The sequence below is a fragment of the Pelodiscus sinensis genome, chromosome 20 (assembly GCF_052426305.1).
Source record: "Pelodiscus sinensis isolate ZL-2025 chromosome 20, ASM5242630v1, whole genome shotgun sequence".
NCBI lineage: Eukaryota > Metazoa > Chordata > Testudines > Trionychidae > Pelodiscus > Pelodiscus sinensis.
Genome location: NC_143071.1, coordinates 10,412,905 through 10,433,492, shown reverse-complemented (window position 1 = coordinate 10,433,492; position 20,588 = coordinate 10,412,905). Strand labels below are relative to the sequence as shown.

At 43.7% G+C, this 20,588-nt stretch overlaps 1 protein-coding gene and 2 non-coding genes across 6 annotated transcripts in view; 2 read left to right on the top strand and 1 right to left on the bottom strand.

Annotated features, from left to right (window-relative positions):
- The first annotated feature begins 262 nt into the window (after positions 1-262).
- Positions 263-327, top strand: LOC142819193 (small nucleolar RNA SNORD104). The gene has a single exon (XR_012896987.2). It is a non-coding gene; the product is annotated as a small nucleolar RNA SNORD104 (small nucleolar RNA).
- A 208-nt stretch (positions 328-535) lies between these two features.
- On the top strand, positions 536-669 carry LOC142819194 (small nucleolar RNA SNORA76). Its single transcript, XR_012896988.2, has one exon. It is a non-coding gene; the product is annotated as a small nucleolar RNA SNORA76 (small nucleolar RNA).
- A 4,696-nt stretch (positions 670-5,365) lies between these two features.
- The window catches only part of TEX2 (testis expressed 2), a 149,321-nt gene continuing 134,098 nt past the window's right edge, over positions 5,366-20,588 (bottom strand). For all 4 annotated transcript variants that reach the window (XM_075903893.2, XM_075903889.2, XM_075903890.2 and 1 more), the window contains 4 exons: positions 12,426-12,551; positions 9,668-9,877; positions 8,770-8,890; positions 5,366-7,419 (listed from right to left, as the gene is read on the bottom strand). In XM_075903893.2, coding sequence (XP_075760008.2) covers positions 7,297-7,419; positions 8,770-8,890; positions 9,668-9,877; positions 12,426-12,551 — 580 coding nt within the window. In that variant the 3' untranslated portion in view covers positions 5,366-7,296. The remainder of the gene's footprint in view (positions 7,420-8,769; positions 8,891-9,667; positions 9,878-12,425; positions 12,552-20,588) is intronic.

The window sequence follows — 20,588 nt, the reverse complement described above, 5'->3', positions numbered from 1 at the left end:
CTGTTGAGGCACCCGCAGTATAAATAGCAGCGGCGCGCCACTCCCCGCCCTTCTCTCTGTGAGTTCGTGTGGGAGGTGAGCGCGGTGAAGATCGGGGCCTAGTCAGCAGCGGGCGGGCGCGCGCGCGCGACCGGGTGTGGGGAGGTATCTCCTTGGCGTCTGCGAGGGGAAGTGGCGCTAGGGGCAGGCGGTTGGCGGGGGGGGGGGGTGAGGAGGAGGCTGCTGCCGTGGGGGGGTTTTATGGGGGGGGGTCCAGCCAGCTGCCGTGATGATTCTCCTTACACGTGTTAGACTTCTGACGCGCATGAAGTGAAACCGAGTCTGAGACGCTGGGGCGGGCTGAGCCCGGCCCCTCCCCCTCCCCGGCACGTGGGGGGGGGCGTGAACCTCACCAGGCTCCTGTTCCCCGCAGGCCCCCCCGGAGCCGCCCTGCTGCAGTCCCCGGAGAGCGCGCGCCGAGCTGAGAGGACCGGTCAATAAACGAGCAGCGACATGCCCGAGTGGTCTCCGTGCTGCGCGCCGCGGGGTGGGGGGGGCACCGCCTTTGAGCCGCGCAGCCTCCCTCCCCGGGCGGCGCTGGCCAAGCAGCGGTGCCAGAGGAATCGCTTGTTCATAACTGGGGCCGCTTGGCTCCAGCCCGAGCGGCGCTTTTAAGAGCAAGCCACAGGCTGGGTGGTGTCAATTGAACTGGCCCAGGGGGCCCCGCTGGGGGCGGGGAGGGCGGTCTCATGAATAAAGTGTGAGCTGAAGGGGGGGGTGGGTGGGCTTAATGGCTAAGGCATGGGACTGTGTGTTTGAGTTCCCCTCACCCAGGACCATTGCAGGCCACGAGGGCTACGTCTACACTGACATGATTTTCCAGAAATGCTTTTAACGGAAAAGTTTTCCGTTAAAAGCGTTTTCAGAAAAGCGCGTCCAGATTGGCAGGACGCTTTTCCGCAAAAGCGCTTTTTGCGGCAAAGTGTCCGTGGCCAATCTAGATGCGCTTTTCCGCAAAAAAAGCCCCGATTGCCATTTCCGCAGGTATTTCTGCAAAAGCACTGACTATCTTACATGAGATTGTCAGTGCTTTTGTGGAAATTCAAGCGGTGAGTGTAGACGGCTGGCAAGTTTTTCTGCAAACGCAGATGATTTTGTGGAAAAATTTGCCAGTCTAGACACAGCCAAGTGGTCTGGGACTGAGGCTCAGCTTCCTGAGCCCATGGTCTGGAGCACCAGAACCACCTTCATGCTGGGACTGGGAGTGAGCCAGCAGGGGACCTACACAGCATACAGGCACTACATGGAATTGTGCCTGGGAGCAGCAAGGGGGTGCAAAGCCAGGTAAGCACCCCCAGCTCTCATGGCCAGATACTGTACACCTCCCTGCCCCATCCTCACACCAAGATCTAATCTGCTCCTGCACTTCCCTGGTCCCCTGGATAAGGGATCAGCCTGCAAAACCTGGGTTTGAGTTGTATCTGGATACGTGACACTTGGAAACTCCAGTCCCTGGCTCCTATTGGAGTACCAGCATACTTCCTGTTGTGGGGGGAAGTGCTTCCCCAGACATGCTGGCTATGTCTACACTGGCCCCTTTTCCGAAAGGGGCATGCTAATTTTCAACTTCAGAATAGGAAAATCCGTGGGGGATTTAAATATCCCCTGGGGATTTAAATAAAGATGTCCACCGCTTTTTTCTGGCTCGGGGAAAAGCCGGAAAAAAGCGTCTAGACTGGCCCGATCCTCTGGAATAAAGCCCTATTCCAGAGGATCTCTTATTCCTACTTTGACGTAGCTGCTGCCTGTAGGAATCTCCATCTCTGGAGATCTTCAAGAGCAGGTTAGAGCGACATCTATCAGGGATGGTCTAGATGGTACTGGGTCCTGCTGTGAGGGCAGGGGATGGGACTTGACCTCTCCAGGTCCCTTCCGGTTGTGTTCCATGATTCTGAGGCTTTCCCTGCTGTTGGCCAAATTGCAGTGGGAGGGGGTGGGGAGGAACCAGGTGAGTTTCTGCATCCCCCTCCACCCTGTTCTCTCTTCCTCAGCAGAGGTGGGGGCTAACAGAAGCCAGTCTTTAGGACTACCGCACTGCTCCCGCTCCTCCAAAGCCAGGCAGAGTAGCACTGGTGTTCCTGCATCAGTTCAAAGGAACTCTGGGTCCCTTTGAATGACCATGTCCAGGACAATGGTGCCCTCTGCCCCTGTCAGCAGGCCTTCCTACACCTACTTCCCACCCTGATCCCACTCCCCCCCCTTCACCCATTTTTTCATCATGGGTGGTTGATTGGTGGAAAGGTTTGAGAACCTCTGCTGTAGCATACAGGTATGTCCTACTAAGAGGAATATTCAATGGGTTTTATGGCAGATAGTCCCGCCCCTAAGCCAACTCTTTCCCTCCCAAGCACCTCCTGAACCAACTATGCAGTAAAGGAGCCGGTAGCACAGGAGAAGTTTGAGCACCACTGGTGCAGCAAGATTATCCCCTAATACAAAATTGTATATTATATACCCCAGGCATCACATGGTAGAAGTTTGATATGTCATTTTAAAACTCCAAAGAGTTAATTTGATGGTTTGTCTACATTGCAGGGGCAAGCTCTACAAAGCCCAGTCCTGCAGAGTAGGGGTGCAAAGTCAGTTAACTGATTAAATGGCACAGGTGGGGGGCTGCTCCAGCCCACCAGTTAACCACTCATGGCCCTTTAGCTGAGTAGAGACCATCTTAACTTTGAGATATGTCTCTTTGCTTGTGCTTGGGGGCTTGAGTAACAATCTAGGACAAAAAGGGGTTGTGACCAGTGTTCCCTCAAAGATTTTCCATCCATGTTCGAGAAGAGTGAGTTTTGTCCTGTGTATAAATACTGAGGTGATATGCACTTGCTCAGATGGGTAGCATCCACTAATGATGCTCTCAGAGAGACTATCCCAGCACAGGGAGCCCAGCCCCCCTTGCTAGGACCCTGAGTTTTGCTCCCAAGGAAACAAGGCATCTAGGGAGGGGAGACCTGCCTCCCTAGGGAGCACTGCGCCTCCCAGAGCTGTGAATCCCTGCCTGGGGTGAGAGTTGGCAGGGGATGGAGCCAGTCGGGGTGGGAGAGGAAGAGATGTGGGATGGGTGGGAAAAGGGATGCTAGGGCCCTGATTCCAGGAGCAGCTGCACTGTAGGCATGGCCCCCCATTTTCCCACCAAGCCCATCTCCACCAGCTTACCATGTGAAAGGAAGGTGAGTGCGTGGCTCTGCTAAGGTGGGTGGGACTCAAATTCTATATGTGGGCCTGTGAGGGTGCGCACTATAGCAGTAAGTTGGTATGTCACCTGGGACAGAGAACATGGTAGGGAACAGCCAGATCCAGAATCAGGGCCATGCAGGTCTGAATAGCTGAGAGTGGAGGGAGGGAGAAGTGGTTTGTGTGTTCCTGGGCTAATAGAATTGCGCTGGGCAGGGTAGTGCACAAAGCGTCTCCTAACCTTGGGGAGCAGCTGTTCAAAGACAAACAGGACCCTGCATCTGCTATTCTGAGCATGGGCCTGGCAGGTAGGGAGTCTTCTCAGGCTCCCTGCTGTGTCCATGGTCCTGATCCAGTGGATTGGTGGGTTAAAAGGCAGGCTGTATTTTTCCTAATCCTGATCTACAGTTTGACCCAGCTACAATTTACATTATAAAAACAGGATAAATACAAAGATTTAAAGCATATGATGAAAAGTGAAATACTCAACTAGCATGGAAGGAGCTAAAATAAAATGAGAGAAATAAGGCTAATAGGACAACTGGGAAAAACCTTTTGGACACTCAAGATCCTATCCTTAAAAAAGTGCCAGAGAAGTGAACTGGATAGGGGGAAAAGTTTAATTTCAGTTAGGTTGTCTCCTAATTCTATTGTAGCTTTAAGATTGATTATATAGGGTTTGCTCAAGTTTGGGTTCACTACTGCTTTCCTGCAATGGCCAATGCAGAGGAAAGATGAAGCTGCATGAACAGTAATTGAATCTCACTGGAGTTCTAAGACATCTTTCAGGGTCATTAGATAGCTGACACCCTTGTCACTTTTCAGTGTGCCACGTGATCACTGAGTTGTCCTTCCATGAGTGGTAAGGCATACTGACTAGTAAGAGGAATACTTGCAGGACAGCATTCTCATGCTATAGGTAGCAAGCGGTATACTTTCTCAAGATACTAAGTGATGCTGGGGTGAACTGACATGCATGGATCAGACAATACTAAAACCAATGGCTGCATCTAGATTGCCATGATTTAGTGCAAAAGCAGCCACTTGTGCAAAATCTTGCTGCCTGTCTACACTGGCCGTGAGTATTTGCGCTAGAACAGTGACTTTGTAACGTACAAAATCAGTGGTTCTTGCGCAAATACTCTCATGCTCCTGCTCAGGGATAAGCCTCAGGCTTCAAGTGCTTCCCCCGTCCCCAGGCCAATCAAGGCTTGGTGGTGGGAGAGCACTGATGTCTCTTCCCGCCCTGCAAGAAGCACATAGCACTTTGGAGTGCAATGTGGTCCTTGCAGGAAGGGAGGAAGTTTCGCATACCCCTCTGCCCCCAGGTCCCAATCAGCTTGGGGGCAGGGGAGCAGCAGGGCCTCTGCGGGCCGGATCTGGCTTGCGAAGACCCTTTTGCCCATCCCTGTCATAAAATCATACAGAAAAGCAGGTGAGGGAGGGGGCATACCCCCAGCCAGCCCTTTCAAGGACTGCCTGAGTCCCTCCCCACATCCTTTAGGGAGGGTGGGGGAAGGCTGTGAAGCTCTCCCTCTGATTTGTACAGGAACATTATTGGCTATTCATCAGAAAGCAAGGAGTAAAACACACATTTTGCTGCATTCCTCACTTTGGCTGGGAAGTGCAGGAGGCAGAGAAAACTGAACCAGCCCCAGCTAGGGGACATGCACCCCTCTCCCAGCTGGGCCCACTGGAGTTGTGACTATGGAGAGATGCTGCTCACCTGACACCAAGCTGCTGTGGTAAGAGGGGGCCCGGGGCAGCCTGTATACTGAATCCTCCAGCCCCACTATTTAAATGAAAACCAAAAATTGAGTTAAGGACTATATATTAGATGAAGGGATCAACTGTGGGATTACCTTTGCTTATAGTTCAGTGTGTTATCACTAACTACTCGCTCTTCATTTTGCACACTTTTACATAAAGATTCCACTGCAACTAAGTGAAGCCATTTATCCTCTACAGTTCTCCATAGCCTCATTAATGCAGCTTGAACATACAATAAAAAATGAACTTCTGGAGATACTGTAAGAGGGGTAACAATATGAATGGCTTCCCAACTCCATCTTTTGAAAACATGGGTGTTTTGCACAAGTTTAAACTACTGGCCAAATGTAATTATGCAGAAATAACTTAACAGGCTATGGAATGTGTCTGACATGGGATAAATTTATTTCAGGAAAAAAAAGCAAGCCAATTGTAGTACCCCACAGTTTGATTAGGAAGTGCAATATGACAATTGCGTAATAAATCTGGATATCTTTACTCATTAGTGCATCTAGTCCCTTGATTTTTAGTTATTGCACATAGAAATAAATCATATAAAAGACCTGCGTACAAGACATGCAGACTTTATGAAAGGCAGACAATGCCAATGTAGTAATGAGCGCAATACGAGAACAATATACACAAACTGGAATGGTCACAGGAGTTTAGGTAACAAGTCTAACCTACTAATATTGCAATTAAAAGTAACCAAAAATAGGTGTTCAAATATAGACTTAATTTTTAAATATATTAAATGCTAATTTTCTTTATTATGTTTCAGGCAAGGTGCTGTTTATAAAATCTTCACTATGATAGCTTCATTTAGAGATGGCAAATCATCAAAAGTTACACAAAGGACATTTTGATTAACAACAAATGGGACTGAACACAATATACAAAAAGTTCTTAAAATTTACTTAAAAAAGCAAATTACACTATTCAAAAGGAGAGCTACAAAACTCACCTGTGTAAACTAAAACATTCTGACAAATACATGAGCAGTTGGCAACACTCAGAAAAAAGTCAAAGATGTTAAATATCAGATATGTAGTGTTCAAATAGTCCAAATGCATACATTTTATCTGACTCTCCACACAGGATAGAAATACAAAGGCAGGGGGTTTTTTTCCTCATAGTTTTGGCCATTTATTAGAAGAAACTCTCCTTAAATCTATCATAGCCCAGTTTGTGATCAGCCCGAGCAACTTCAAATGTTTGAATTCCTATTTCACAAACAAAACAGAAATAAACACATAAGTGTCAAAATCTGTCTTCAGTTACAGCTACAAATTCTCACCAACATCAGGTGATTTGAAGTCACTGAGGATGCATGGCTGTAACATCAATATTTAGTCCCATGCTTTGCATGTAAACACTGGTGTCACAGGAAAACACAGCAACAGAAACTCCTATGAGAATCTCACCATTTATTTCACTGTATTAGAGACTTCTTACACAAGCAGGATAACTTTTTGATGTGCAGTTTTAGACATTTTCATGTGTGCTCATATCTTTAAACATTCAGAATTAACCACAAACCATGGTGATTGTACCTCACTATGAGGCAGGCTTGCTGCTATGGTTTGGTCTCATGGCTTTGCCTAATGCATTCTTAATCAAAATAACCCCACCAATTCCCACTTTCACTGATATATGTGAGTGTGTTTTATGGCTACTTGCTTCCCAAAAAAGCACTAATTTTGTATGAAAAAAATAAGTTAATATGTATACCCCACACAAATGCATTCACAATATTACCTATACATCTGATTTACATTCATTTCTCCTGAAAACATTTCCTATTTCAATTGCTTGACACAAGCTATTGACTGCAGAAGTGAAAGAACATAAAACAGTTCATTCTACACCTCCAACTGCCTGAGAGAGAAAAAATAGTCTTCCAGTTGTATACGTTTGTTCCTGCAAGAGGATATAGCAGGCAAGTTCCTTTGCTGCAAAAGAACCACAATCCAATGCATTAGCACGATGTATGAACACAAACTGACCACAATTTGTGTCATCAAGCTCCTTGATCTATTACAATTAGATTTTTTTTTCTTCAGAACAGGTCATCTTAGCCTCAGTTAAACTCCTGACAGCAGCCATTACAAAATAAATCAACTTATAAATGGAATGAAACTTCATATAAGTGCAGTAAACAGGAACAATAACCAGGCAAGTTGAGCGCAAAGAAATGGTTATAGGCAGTTCTCTTTAAAAAGTTGTGGCACGAGTTAAGGACAAAACTACTGCACAGTTTAAAAAACCATGAAAATAAATTTCTTAATACTGTAAACTGCAAGTCTTCACATTTCATGGTTCATCAACAGCCTCTGTGACTGCATCCTTTGAAGGGCACGTAGATGAGCGGGGATCCATGGCTGAGTGCATTAGAGGAATATAAACATCATCCATGTTTGGCATGACAAAAATTTTCTGCAAAATGAAGGCAAAAATCAAATGTAACTTGGTTTAATACGTTGTTCAATATTTTAGGATTTCTGGTTAGCCTAATTCAAAAGTAAGTAGCATACTTAAAATTCAATTTCTGGTTCTTTGGCTTAGAGTTTGATGCAATTTGTATATGCAAGCTCTGCAGTGCCCAACTAGCCTCAACAGTTTTGATGTGTAACCTGGGATGTCAATGTGTAGACGAATACACGATTAACCGATAAGCTGATCAGAGGCAGCAGCGCGGGGTGGCAGGCGGAGCCGGTTTAAAAACTGCCTTCCTGTGAAGACCAGTTCCTGCCTACTGCCCCGTCCATGGAGGAACCAAGCTCCCCGCAGACAGAGGCTGCTGCTGCAGAGCTGCTTCTATTCGTGCAGCGCTTAGACCCCCTGTGGACAGGGGCAAATAGGCAGGAACTGGTCTGTGTGAAGCCAATTTTTAAACCAGCTCCTGTCTGTCACCCCGTGCTGCTGCCTCGGATAGAAAGGCAGCAATGTACGGTGGCAGGGGGTCCAGGGAAGTGGGGCTGGGAGCGCACTGGGTGCTGATCCCACAACTGGGGACTATTGAATAGTTGTGTAACAGCTAAAATTTGATGCAGTTACATGACTATTCAATTACATGCTATCTAACATCCGTAGCATAAACTACAATTGCAGACAAGACATTAGGAAGTGCTGAGATCCCTGCACATTTTACTCAACTCACAGAAATGCCTGTTTTCTCTCCCAGCATGTGTCTCACTGTAGTTCAGTGGTGGGCAATCTGTGGCCCACTCTGGTTTTCTGTGTGGCATAGGGGTTGCTAGATTCCACTGGTTTCTGTCCATTGAGCCATGTGCTCCCTCTGCATAAAAGTGCTGCTGCAGTTCAACTGGTGCATTCCATGAAGTCTAGGTGCACAACCACAGCAAAACTGCCCTAACTCAGGAGACAATCTTGTTTAGGACACTCTCGTGGCCACTCGAGATTAAGGAGGGCCACTCACGCAGCCCATACACTAGCTTAGTTTGCCCACTGCTGCTGTAGTCTCTTTGAAGCTGAATTGAAGATGGCAGTCTTGATCTAGAAAGTCTCCTGGATAGGTCTGACTAGTCAGACCCTTCCTCTCTTTGTGCCATCCTGGGTATTTATATCAGTTGTGGTTGATCAGTTGGCCAGTTTTTCAGTAGTGCTCAGCATCTAGCCCCCTCTCACTGAGAGCAGGTGACCACTTTTACAAATGGAAAATCTGCAAGTAGCTTAGGTCAGCACTAGGAATTAAGGGAACAATTTTGAACCACAACTTCCACTGGTTACATAACAAATATCTTTGAAGTTATTACAGAAACATACCTGAAACTCCTGTTCCAGTTTCTTTTCTATCCAGTCAGTCACATGAACCAAAGTCACTTCTCTCTCACCAAGCTTTGGCCGAGCTTTTAGCTCTAGATAGGGAGGTCTTCGGAAACCATACCTCAAGAGAACACACCAAAAAGGGGATATTTTATTGTGACTGTCTCCTGAAGGAAATGCTTGAACACATTAGTTGTAAACGGAATTCGGATTCTGATGAACTCCTGTCACAACTCTAGTTTAATCAATATTCATTCTTATTGCATTTCTTCCAAAATGCTTATAAGCTGAGTATCTAAGCTTTTCTTGTTTTGGTCCCTCAGAACTATTTTGCATATGGCATGCTCTGCAGAGGAAGGTTTTATGATACTAGCACTTCTGAGAGGCTGGCCCCAAGACATTTTGTAGCAAAACATTTCAAAGACACTGGGCAAAATAAAAGAATTACACTGACATGTCTATAAAATAAAAATCAAACTGCTGCAAAGATATGTAGAGCCTTGTATAAATTGGAATGTTTATCCATGAATATGGATAGCCATTGGGATACACAGATCCACAGGACTCTTCTCTCAAGGTAGTACAACAAGGTTGTCTGATTCCAGACTGGATACATTGGGCTGGGCACAGGGTTGGGAGTGGTGCAGGCAGGAGGAGCTGCTGGTATGGGGTTCTGGTTCCTGGGTGCAACAGGACCATGCTTCTCTCCACTGGTTACCGCGACTCTTCGAATTAGAACACTGTGGATCCTGACATCTATCTGTGGCTATCACTTCTATCCATGCAGGGCTCTAAAGATATGAAAGTACCCCATGTCTTTTAGAAGATAAATTAGTATTGTTGAGTGGGGAATGACTGTTCAGAGAATTCAGTTTCTATCTTGCTCTACTGCACTTACCATATTCTGTCAGTAGGTGGTGGTGGAATGTTAACAGCTAGTGTTCCTTTACACTCTTGTACTTCAACAGTTAGCAGCAGTGGAGTATTGGAGACTTCTTCAATCTTTTTTTTAATGAACTCAGTCTCTGTGGCTTTCTGGAAATATTTTGACTTGGTAATTTTATCCACAAGCCTCATGATTTTACTTGTCCGATGTCCTCCAACATACCTTCAGAAGTGGAAGAAGAAAAAATACATAATCAAAATGATGCACCCAGAAATTAGCTAGTTTTTTTTCTAAAAATTTCTTTTTCTCTGCATGCTCCATGAAGAAACAGCACAGTGGGAGCTACAGGCTGTACAAATGATGATCTCACATAAAAAACATGGGAATGAAATGAAGAAAAGTGCACGCTGAATGCTAAGGGAAACTTCCTGTCAGGGAAATGTGTGTGGTGGAAGCCTCAATAGTTGAGAAATTTAAAATGAGGTATGCTAAAAGCACTTCTCCAAACATTTATTTATTTAGTTATTTATTTATATACACACACAAACACACACTCTTATGCTGAGATTTTCAGAGAGATCTAATAGTTACAATAGATGCTTACTACCTCCTGTAAGACCCTCAAAATTTCACTGATAGTTTACTCCTGCTGGGGAACAGAGTAAGACAGATTTTCAAAGATATTCAGGTGCCTCCTGGAGTTTTCAAACAGGGCCTAAAGTGCCTATCTTAATTTCAATTGAGCCCAAATGCTTTAGAAAATCCCACCTTCCTTCCCCTATCATCTCCAGCTGGGCTGGTCCCATAGGGAAAGCCCAAGACCCTCTGGCCCAGTGTGCTGGCTAGCAGGAGCCAAGCTGGCACAGAAGTGGCAGGGGAAAGCACTTTCCTGCCTGTTTGTACTCTGACCCTGCAGATTCTGCAGAAGCTCCCGGGCAGGGACTTAGCACCCTCTACACCCACCTCTCCCCACCAGGTCCTTTCCTGGGGAGCATACGACTGCTCCAACCACTAGGCACCCTCCTTCCCTTGCTGAGCCACCACTGGCCAGGTTCACTGAAGCCCCTGCAATCAGGTTCCCTGGGCCCTGGTGCATAATACACGCTTAGGGATTAACCCTTCCTGCCCACACTCTAGCTGGGGGACAGGAGGTGGCTGCTGGTGGCCTACAACATAACCTACAGGGACTTAAGTCAACTTGATGTTAATTTGAATGTTTGTACAGCATAGTTCTGATTGATTGCCATTGAATTCACTTCAGTACAAGTGTACAATTTTACCTAGTGTCCCATATTCAGCATAAGGAAACATAGTCACCCTATCTATTCAGTTATTGTCTCCCAGGCATTAATCTGCATGAACACAGTGGGCCAATTCTCAATTGGTATAAACCAACATATTTTCATTAATTTAAATTAACTGATTTATACCAGCCATAGATCTAGCCCAACCAGAAATAGAGTTATCCATTCATTGGTAATATTGTGAATTTTCAAAAGCACGAAAAAGTTAGGTGGCCAGTCAGAATTTCTTTCTACATTTATATACAAGTAAAAATTACATGCATTTATCATTGCCAACAGAACAAAAAGGGAAAACAATGTATTTGTAAAAGTAGAAGATATATATTGCATATAAATAATTACAAAGAGCACCATATACACATTAAATGGATTTGTCCATTAAAGATACACATCCTGGGTATCTACCCGAAGAGTCTAATTGAGAAACCCACAAAATTATTTTATAAGCTTTTCTTATCCCCACAGCACAGTAGGGAGTGGAGTCACACAGTCAAGCTACTCTAAAAGTCAACAAAAGGAGAGAAAAATCAAGTGACAGTGACCAAGAGAAGCTATGGCTCAAACGCTACACACTTGATACTTAAGTTTAGAAACTCCTAAACCATAAAGAAATAGGTTAACCCCTAACTAAGATGACCTAATCTTTCCACTTCTGAAGGCATTTACAACCGCTATGGTTTAAGCACAATGCTGGGAATTCAATTCCTGGCTCTGCCACCAGATGAGACATCTTAGGTATAAAAACTTCCAAGTAACTTTCCAAAGTCACCGAATTTGTAACACTGGATAAATACATTTAGCGTTTTTTAAAATCTACAGATAAGTTATGGAAGTATCAAAGGTAATCTGAGCACTATGCAGTACACTCTACAGAGATCTTTTGCAGGATAGCTTAGAAATTAAACTCCTGTGTATTCTGCTATGAGATTAGCTATTTATTTTGGTCAATATTTCCCTTTCTTCCTTTGTTGTAGTTTGCTAGTTTCTTGCCCCGATTCCATCCCAGAAGCAGCTGCCTTTCAGTTATGTTGTTGGAAGGTCATACATACACAGACACATATTAGTGATGCCCTTTTTCATGACAAACACTGTGGTGGAACAGAACGTGAAAGACTGTCAATCCTTCACCTGGCAAAGATTGTTTGACACTGTTACCCTGGGCTTTAACAAAGTCATTACCTACATGTTGTATTATAAATCCAGTCTCCCCCTGTCTTTAATAACTGCATTTTTACATCAAAAGCTATGACACTTCCAGTCCACTTAATTAGCCTCATTAGTACCAGTCTCACAACTGACAGATTTCTTTTGCTGTTTTATGTGTCTTGGTTTCTGTTATTTCCACTCCAGCACTTCTGATGAAGTGGGTTTTACCCATGAAAGCTTATGATACTATATATTTTTGTTAGTCTCTAAGGTGCCACATGACTACTTGTTTGTTTTTTAAAATCAGGTAAACATCTCACCCTTCTGCACCGGGATTCATCTGCTTCTCTCCTCCCATCACCTCAGGAGCATCATCCTCCTCTGAAGACCCAGCACTAGAAGACTCCTCATCACTGTCTGCAAGGCAATATGCCCTTGGCCTGCAACTGAAAGAGAGAGGGATGACAATTCATTATAAATATATAAGGTGCCTAAAGAGCTACTCATAGTGAATGGGTGTTAATATGATGTTTGTATGGAAATTGTCTGTAATCCCTCTCTCCCTCCCCCATCACTTTCTTTAACTATCTAGAGAAAGTAAAAATCCCAAAACCCAAATGCACACTGAGATTGGTTGCAGAATCTTTGGATTAAATACATATGACTATTTACAGAGAAGACTGCTTATCTTCAGGGAAGCTGAATCTTGCATGAAATGAGAGGGTGCTGTGTGGCAAGACAGAAAACAGAATGGCTATGTTGCATGCCATTTTAAGAGAATGGGAGATGGCTTTAAATATGTTTGCAGACACATTCTTGTTGGTGTTGCTTTTCAAAAGCTTGGAATAAAATGAAAAATGTCAAAAGCTTTATATAAAACAAACAAGAATTTTAAAGTGCTGAGATGAGAATATGTAGCTATATCTTGTCCTGAACAAGTGGATTTATATTGAATGCCAATATAAGACTCTATTCAACACAAATTTTGTGTAAGGGTCCCAGAATAGGAAGTTTCAGTTTTATTTTGGAGATAAATGTGCCATGCCAGGTATGGTGTTTACACTTCACATATGTGGAATCACAGAACAGAATCAGAATCACAGGGTTAGAAGAGACCTCAGGAGCAAATTGAGTCCAACCTATTATAACCTAAATAGCCCAAAGCTATTATCCCCAGTCACTACCAGAGTCACAATTGTCCTTTGCATCTACCTACTATAATAGATGCAGGGTGCCAGATTTAGAAGCAATGTGTGAAGTGATGTAAATTACAAACTGGTAGGTGAGCTACAGAGGGCTAGCTGATTTTAAGTGAACCTGAGTGAAACCTATATGCTGAAGGGCCAGATGGTGATTTAAGGGAAAGTATCCTGCCCACAACATTCTGTTGGCTACTTTTCCTCCCAATACCTTATCTCTTCTGGCCCCTACCTGGGAAAGCTGTACAAACTCAAGCGCTCTTACAATGCATACATTCACTTACTGGTGTGTAACTTGTAGCATCTTACATATTTTTAATAGAAATCTGCACAGAGCAGTGTGTTATGCACACTGTTGCTACTTAAGACATTCAACCTCTGATTTTGGGTGAGAAAGTTAAGACAACAACTCTAAATATTCACAGGTCTTCATGGGTGTTAGAGAAGTGAGAAAGACTAAATGGGGATTTCAAAGGACACTGGACATGACTATAGGCCTGTAAATAATGCATTCATGCACATCTGAAATGGATAGTTTGCTACACCATCTGTGCATGAAAGTAAGTGATTACACAAGGTGCAGGGCACTGGAAAAATCAGGTCTCAATGCTTGGTATATGTCAAGGAAACCTGCAGTGTTGTAATTAACTGGTGTGGTTACATTACTAATTTGTATCCATGCACTACAGTTGATATAGTTACAGGAGTATAAATTTTCCTAATGTGCGTTTAAAAGGGAAGGGTAGACAGACAATTTGCTGCTGGATAAAAAGAAATTATTCTAGGTACTAAAATTCTTTAAAAAGTATTTTGCAGAATTCCTTCCACCCCACCCAAACTTAGGACACAATTTCCAGTTGGTCTCTTTGCGGCACACATTTCCCCTTTCCCCATGGATCTATGGGAAAATGATTATGCAGGCAGGTCAAAATTGTAGCTCATTGTACCAGTGCACAGAAATCTGGTGAGTGACCTGGGGCTATATGGCTACAGTGTAATTTCTGCTGAAGAGAGTCCATCATGGATTAAAAGGAGTGAGGATAGTGGAGCAAAGAGGTTACTCACTTTGTACAGTGATTGCGTTTCTTCAAGATGCATGTCCCAATAGGTGCTCCACTTTGCATGTACCTCGAGTTCTTGATCAGAGATTTTCAGTTATCAGTGTTCACTTGATCTATCCATTTGCCCTGTGCCTCCTTGGGCCATGTAACAAAGCTATACAGAGATGTGCAGGCATGCTGCATACAGTCCTTTATTTACTCAAAACATCCCCTAAGGAACAGCCTGAAGCAAAGGGGAAGAAAGATGGGTACTGGAGCACCCAGAGGGAGACATCTCAGATTCACAGTTACTGCACCAAGTGAGTAACCTTGTTCAAATAGTGTCCCCCTGGGGACCAACCAGTATCCCCAGATGGCGGAGGGAACTTTGAACTGAGTCCAGAATTGAAGACAGTACTGCAGAACCAAGTGCCGCATTCGATCTGACAGCATGGATCAGGGCAGAATATTTGAAAAATGTATGCACTGTAGCCCATGTAGACATATTTCAGGTTCTGGTACATTCTTCAGTAATGCCAGATGTTGCCTGGGATCTGGTCGACTGTGCTATCAGGAGAATGCCTGCAGCGACATAACTGATAGCACATCCCAATATCCATCTCAATAGCTTCTAATGAGACACTGAGAACCCATAGATCTATCTGCAAAGGAAATGAAGAGCCTAGGTGACTTCCTAAATAGCTTGGTTCCCCCTTCTATCATCCAATGAATATAAACAGGTATGTAGCTTCTGGAAAAACTCTGGCAGATGAATGGATTAGGGTAGAACTCTGATAGAAACTTAGGTAATAATTTAGGGTGTGGATATGAAGAGATCTGGTCCATAAAGGGATGATCTACCATCAAGGCCCCAATCTCTCTGATCCTACAGGTCTGGGTGAGGGTTACAAAAAAGGCTGTCTTCATAGACAAATGGAAAAGAAAATAGGCTGCCATTGATCTGAATAGAGGTCTCATAAGAGAAGTTAAGGTCCCAGGTCTGGGTAGTGTATCTAATCTGCAGACAGAGATTCTCCAAACCTTTAATAACCCTAGATACCAGATTTGCAAATAGAGACTCTTTCCACTGGAGATTGAAAGGCTGATATTGTGGCCAAAGGGACCTTAATTGAACATATAACACTGATTTCTTTAGATCAACAGATAATTCAGAATGGCTGAAAGCGGCAATGAATCAGGCAGAAGGCCTCTTTCATTTCTACAGATAAGTAGTGCAGGTTTATCTTTTTCTCTTATTCAGTACATCTATACTCTATAGAGCACAGGGATTCTAATCCTATGAACCGACAAGGATCCATGCCCTCAGGCAGAGATCTGCAAGGTTGGGATGAAGCACACAACCTTCTTTCTTGATAGATGAAAACTGTCAGGAGCCTGAACAATAGTTGGACACATAGGTGAACCAGGTAATGGTACCACTGCTCTCACTATTTATCTAAACTAACTATACTAACCACAATAGAAATAGAAAAGCCAAGGAACATTCAAGGCAGCCATGTGAGGGTTCCACATCAGGCCAAGGCAAATGAGAAGAAACAAAGGGCCATTTGCTTGTGTATCCTCATACTGCCTTGCTATCTGGCACAAGGAGGCAGAGGGTGTATGAGCAGGCCACATGGACATTGCTAGCTAAAAATTCTGATCCAGAGCTTGAGAGGCATGTGCACCTGAAGTGGAGCAACGAGAGGAACACTATCTGAAGAATAAATATTGCCTTTACATCAGGATATAAAATATCACACAACAGAAATTAATTCCTGGACTCAATTTTTGGAGTAATTTCGTGCTCAAATGAGAACCAAATCTTTTCACAACAGATTTAAGTAAGGGAAGGATTTGGGTGAATACACTTTGACATTAATATACCTTTTGTAATGCAAGGGCAAGAGAGTTTTAAGCAGTTATACAATAAAAGTTTCGGCCAAGAGGGAATTACCCAGGATTGTAATTTTAGTTGTGTGATATTCCACAGCTTGTTACAACATGCAATTTATAGCTGGGTTTTCTTTCCTTTCATTTTTGTTGTTGTGGTTTTGCTCTCATGTTTCCCTTTTCAAAGGAACCAGGCAGAACACTGATTAAAGTCATTGTCATTGTATTGTAAGTGGGCAGAGAAAGATGCCACGGTTGTTGTATGGAGTCCCACCAATTTAAAGGAGACTCAAGTACAATGCCCCAAAACACAGTATTATTCCCTAAGAAAATGAGAGCAATAATTTCAAATTCATTTTTAATTAGTAAGGATCCAAGTTGTAACATTTGGATTTCTACAGAGGTACAACCTCACTGTTGCTCCCTGCTTGTATCAAAGCACCCAGAATGATGCATACCAAATGCTTCTACAACAAGTCTGAAAAAGATCACTCACAATAGTCCCAGTTTTATTAGCCCACACTTCCAGTATCCTGAAATATTTTCTGCATCTTGACAGCACGCCCCTTTATTTCGAAATATCTTTCAACATAATGGGTGCACTATTTTGATGTCCTGGTAAACCTCATTCCACGGGGATTAAGTGATGTTTTGAAATAAACTATTTTGAAATACACTCAAAATAAGGTGCTCAATTTGCATAGCTTATTTCAAACTACAGGTGCAGTGTAGACCTACTCATGGTGAGCATTCCTCAAATAATCCCACAACTATGAAGCTACCAACCAAGATATCAGAAAGTCCTGTCTGCTTTAAATTAAGTGACGTGAAAGACGGCCTCCTCCAATCTTAGTATATGGCGAATGGTTCACACTATGTGATCACAACAGAAGGATATTCCATTCTCAAAGTACCTTTTTGTGCTGGCTACATGGGATTTTACTGAACTGCCACTTGTACCCTGTATTACTATCTATACTTTTTGTTAGTCTCTAAGGTGCTACAGGACCATTTGTTGTTTAAGTTTTTTTAATTTTTTTTTATGTAGCATAATGTAACTAAGATAAATTATATTGTGTAAGAGACTGTACTTCATTTTAAAATGTGGATTAGCCTGCCTGTATTTCCATATAGAAATATCCAGTATGCTGAAACCTACCAGAATTGTCATTTGTTTTTAGAACAGCCATTTCACATTGGCTCACTGGCAGTGACCCAGAGTTGCATATTGTGTTTGAGTGCTCTCTAGAAGGAGAATATCTCACCACACTCCAAAACATTAATGCAAGATACCAGTTTTGATAGAACAATGCTAGAAAAAGTCAGACATGTTCTTTGTATATTGACAAAGCTCATTAATATGAGGAACTAAAAGTAACTCAAAGCCTGTTTCAAATGAGGTGGATATCTTATTCCAACTACTTGGGCTGCTGGATTTTTTGCCTGCTCTAGCTCCAGAGTTCAATTTGGCACTAGGCACTTCAGTCAAGGTCACAATCAACTGCCATTTATAAACAATCTGCACTGTTAACTGAGATTTCGTCTACTTGTTTATACCAATCTTACCCATACTGAAATCAAGTACTACTTTGGCAGATGGCGAGGTGTGGTATGAAGAGACAGAACAAAGGCGTTTGTGTGTTAGGCAGAGGGGTCTGGCAGAACTAGCATATTGCTGGGAGCCAGAAGATTCCAAATTCCATGCCTGGCTTGCCAGTGACTCTGGGGTAATTTAACCTTCCTGCCTCAATTTTACCAGTGCGAGGGATTAACATTTGCAAAGCATTGTGGACATGTAAATTAGTAGTAAAATTACTCAAAGAAAATATGTTGAAAGAATGTGAGAAATATTTATAATTGCTTCTTTATTTATATCTATTTCTAATTTCCTCATAATACTTAATTGTTTGGTGCCAAAGGTCAGATACCCCAATGATGTCTGTTAACACAGGCTGTAACATTTCACCACTTTGAAAACCGGAATTTCCTAAGGATTCATTGGAAAGTTGTCATCCTGACTGAGAATAAATATGGCTTTCGCCAGTCTGTTTTGCCCAGAAGTGACTATTTTAAAAAATGTGTTATTTCGTTTTTGTTTGGCCAAAGAAGAGTAAAAAGGCTTTATAAATAGGGGAGTAAAAGAAGCATTGTCTTCAAAATTTTCCTGATGCGATGGACCTTCACCCAGCTTCTCATGCAACAGCAGCCTTGCAAAACTCTACCTCAACAACTGTTCTGGGGAGAATTAACTTCTTCAGTTAGGTAGGATGACCAGATGTCCCATATTTAAAGGGACAATCCCGTATTTAAGCCCTCCTGCACATATCCCAACTTTTTCTTAGTCATGGGAAATTGTCCCCTATTTTCTCTTTTCCCTTCTTCCCCCATCAGTCCTGGTGAGTCCTGCTACTGACCAGATCCCTGCTTGTCAAATACCTGCCCACCAGTGGTGAGTGAGTGTGTATGTAGGGATAGTGGTGGACAATGGGGACAAGTGTGCAAGGCTGGTTCCAGGGCAAAGTGGCAGTGCACAGTGCTGGCTACTCCCCCTGCTGGCCCATCAGCTCAGCACCCGTGTATGCTAGTTCTAGGCCAGTAGGGCCCCACTCCCATCCTATTTCTGACCAGCACTGGCTGTGAACTGTGGTGATTGGTGAATGCAGACAGGTACCAGACAGTAGCTGGTTACATGTTGCCTCTGCTGCCCATCCATTGTCCTTTACATGCTCTCTCTCTTGCTGTCCTCTCCCTTGTTTGCTCCGGGCCCTCTACCCCAGACCCACTGTTCCTCCCTATTCCTCACAAGGAGGGTGCATCCTGTTCCCAGCACTGGGCAGAGAACCAGCCTCTAGCTAGGGTGAGCAGCTAACCAACAGCCTAGCGAGCAGGCTCCTTCCTTCCCCCACTGTCTCTGGCTAGGCTGGTCCCATAGGGAAAGCCCAAGACCCTTTGGCCCAGTGTGCTGGCTAGTAGGAGCCAAGCTGGCACACCCCTCAGCTAAGCTCTGAAGTGGTAGGGGAAAGCAATTTCCTGCCTGTTTGCACTCTGACCCTGCAGACTCTGCAGAAGCTCCTGGGCAGGGACTTAGCACCCTCTTCACCCACCTCTCCCCCCAGATCCTTTCCTGGGGAGCACACAACTGCTCCATCCACTAGGCACCCTCCTAGGATGGCAAGGTCATCCTTCCTTCTGTCCCCTCCCCCAACAGCCGAAAGCAGCTCCTGCTCCTTCCCTCCTGCATAGTGCTAAAGGCTGCTTCTGGATACGTTCTGGTGTGAATCCTGGCAGAACTTGGGAGGCACGTAACCCTGCATGCCCCTCCCCATGTGTTGCCTCAGGAAGATCAGGTACCAGGAGAGGCGGCAGGAGATCACAAAAAGTGCAGGACAGAGTGTGTCCAGGCGGGTCCATCTCAGGGACTCAGCCAGGTATGAAGGGCAGAGAGCACTGGGAAGGGAGAAGAGGGTCTGTTAGTCAGCCCCCTGCCCCATGTGAGGTGCACAGGAGTGTGTGTGTCACCTCCTCCCACGTGAGCCCCAATTTTTTTTTAATGGTGAATCGAAAGAATCCAACTGCGCAATATTTCTTTTCTACAGGGACTTAGTCAACTTGATGTTAATTTGAATGTTTGTACAGCATAGTTCTGACTGATTTCCATTGAATTCACTTCAGTACAAGTGTACAATTTTGCCAAGTGTTCCATATTCAGCATAAGGAAATATGGTCACCCTTCAGCTGGGCAAGTAATATATCTCAGTTCTTCATTACTGTCACAGTTTAGACAGGTAAACAGATTATATCTGGGATGGAAAAATCTTAGCAAGCATGTTGCACCATTACGCGGCTATGTTTTATTTTTAAAGTGCTTGTCAGAAATACCTGAATGAGTATGGAGATAATTATATTGTGGTATGGTTATCCGTTCTCAAGTAACTGGAATAATTTTCCCTCACAGTTATAAAGTAATTTTTCATATTACCATCACCCTTCTACAGTGAAGGGCATTGACTACAATTATATCAAACTTGGATTCAAAAGCATGGAGTTCAGTGTGATTTGCCAAAGCAATTATCCCGACAATCTGAACTAATACTTCGTTGGGCTAATTTTAGTAGTATGAATTAAGATGAGCTGTGCAGAACAGAACTGAAATGTGACTTCTACTAAGGTTTCAATAGTCTTCAGATATCTCGATTTTCAGAAGCTTTTACACAGTATCCATTTTATGTAGAAAAAAGCTTCTGAAAAAAAATCGAGATATTTGAAGAGTACTGAAACCTTAGTAGAAGTCACATTTAGGTGAGGCCATCTGAAGGGGCTAATCCACTTTTAGTTCTCAATTCAGAGTATA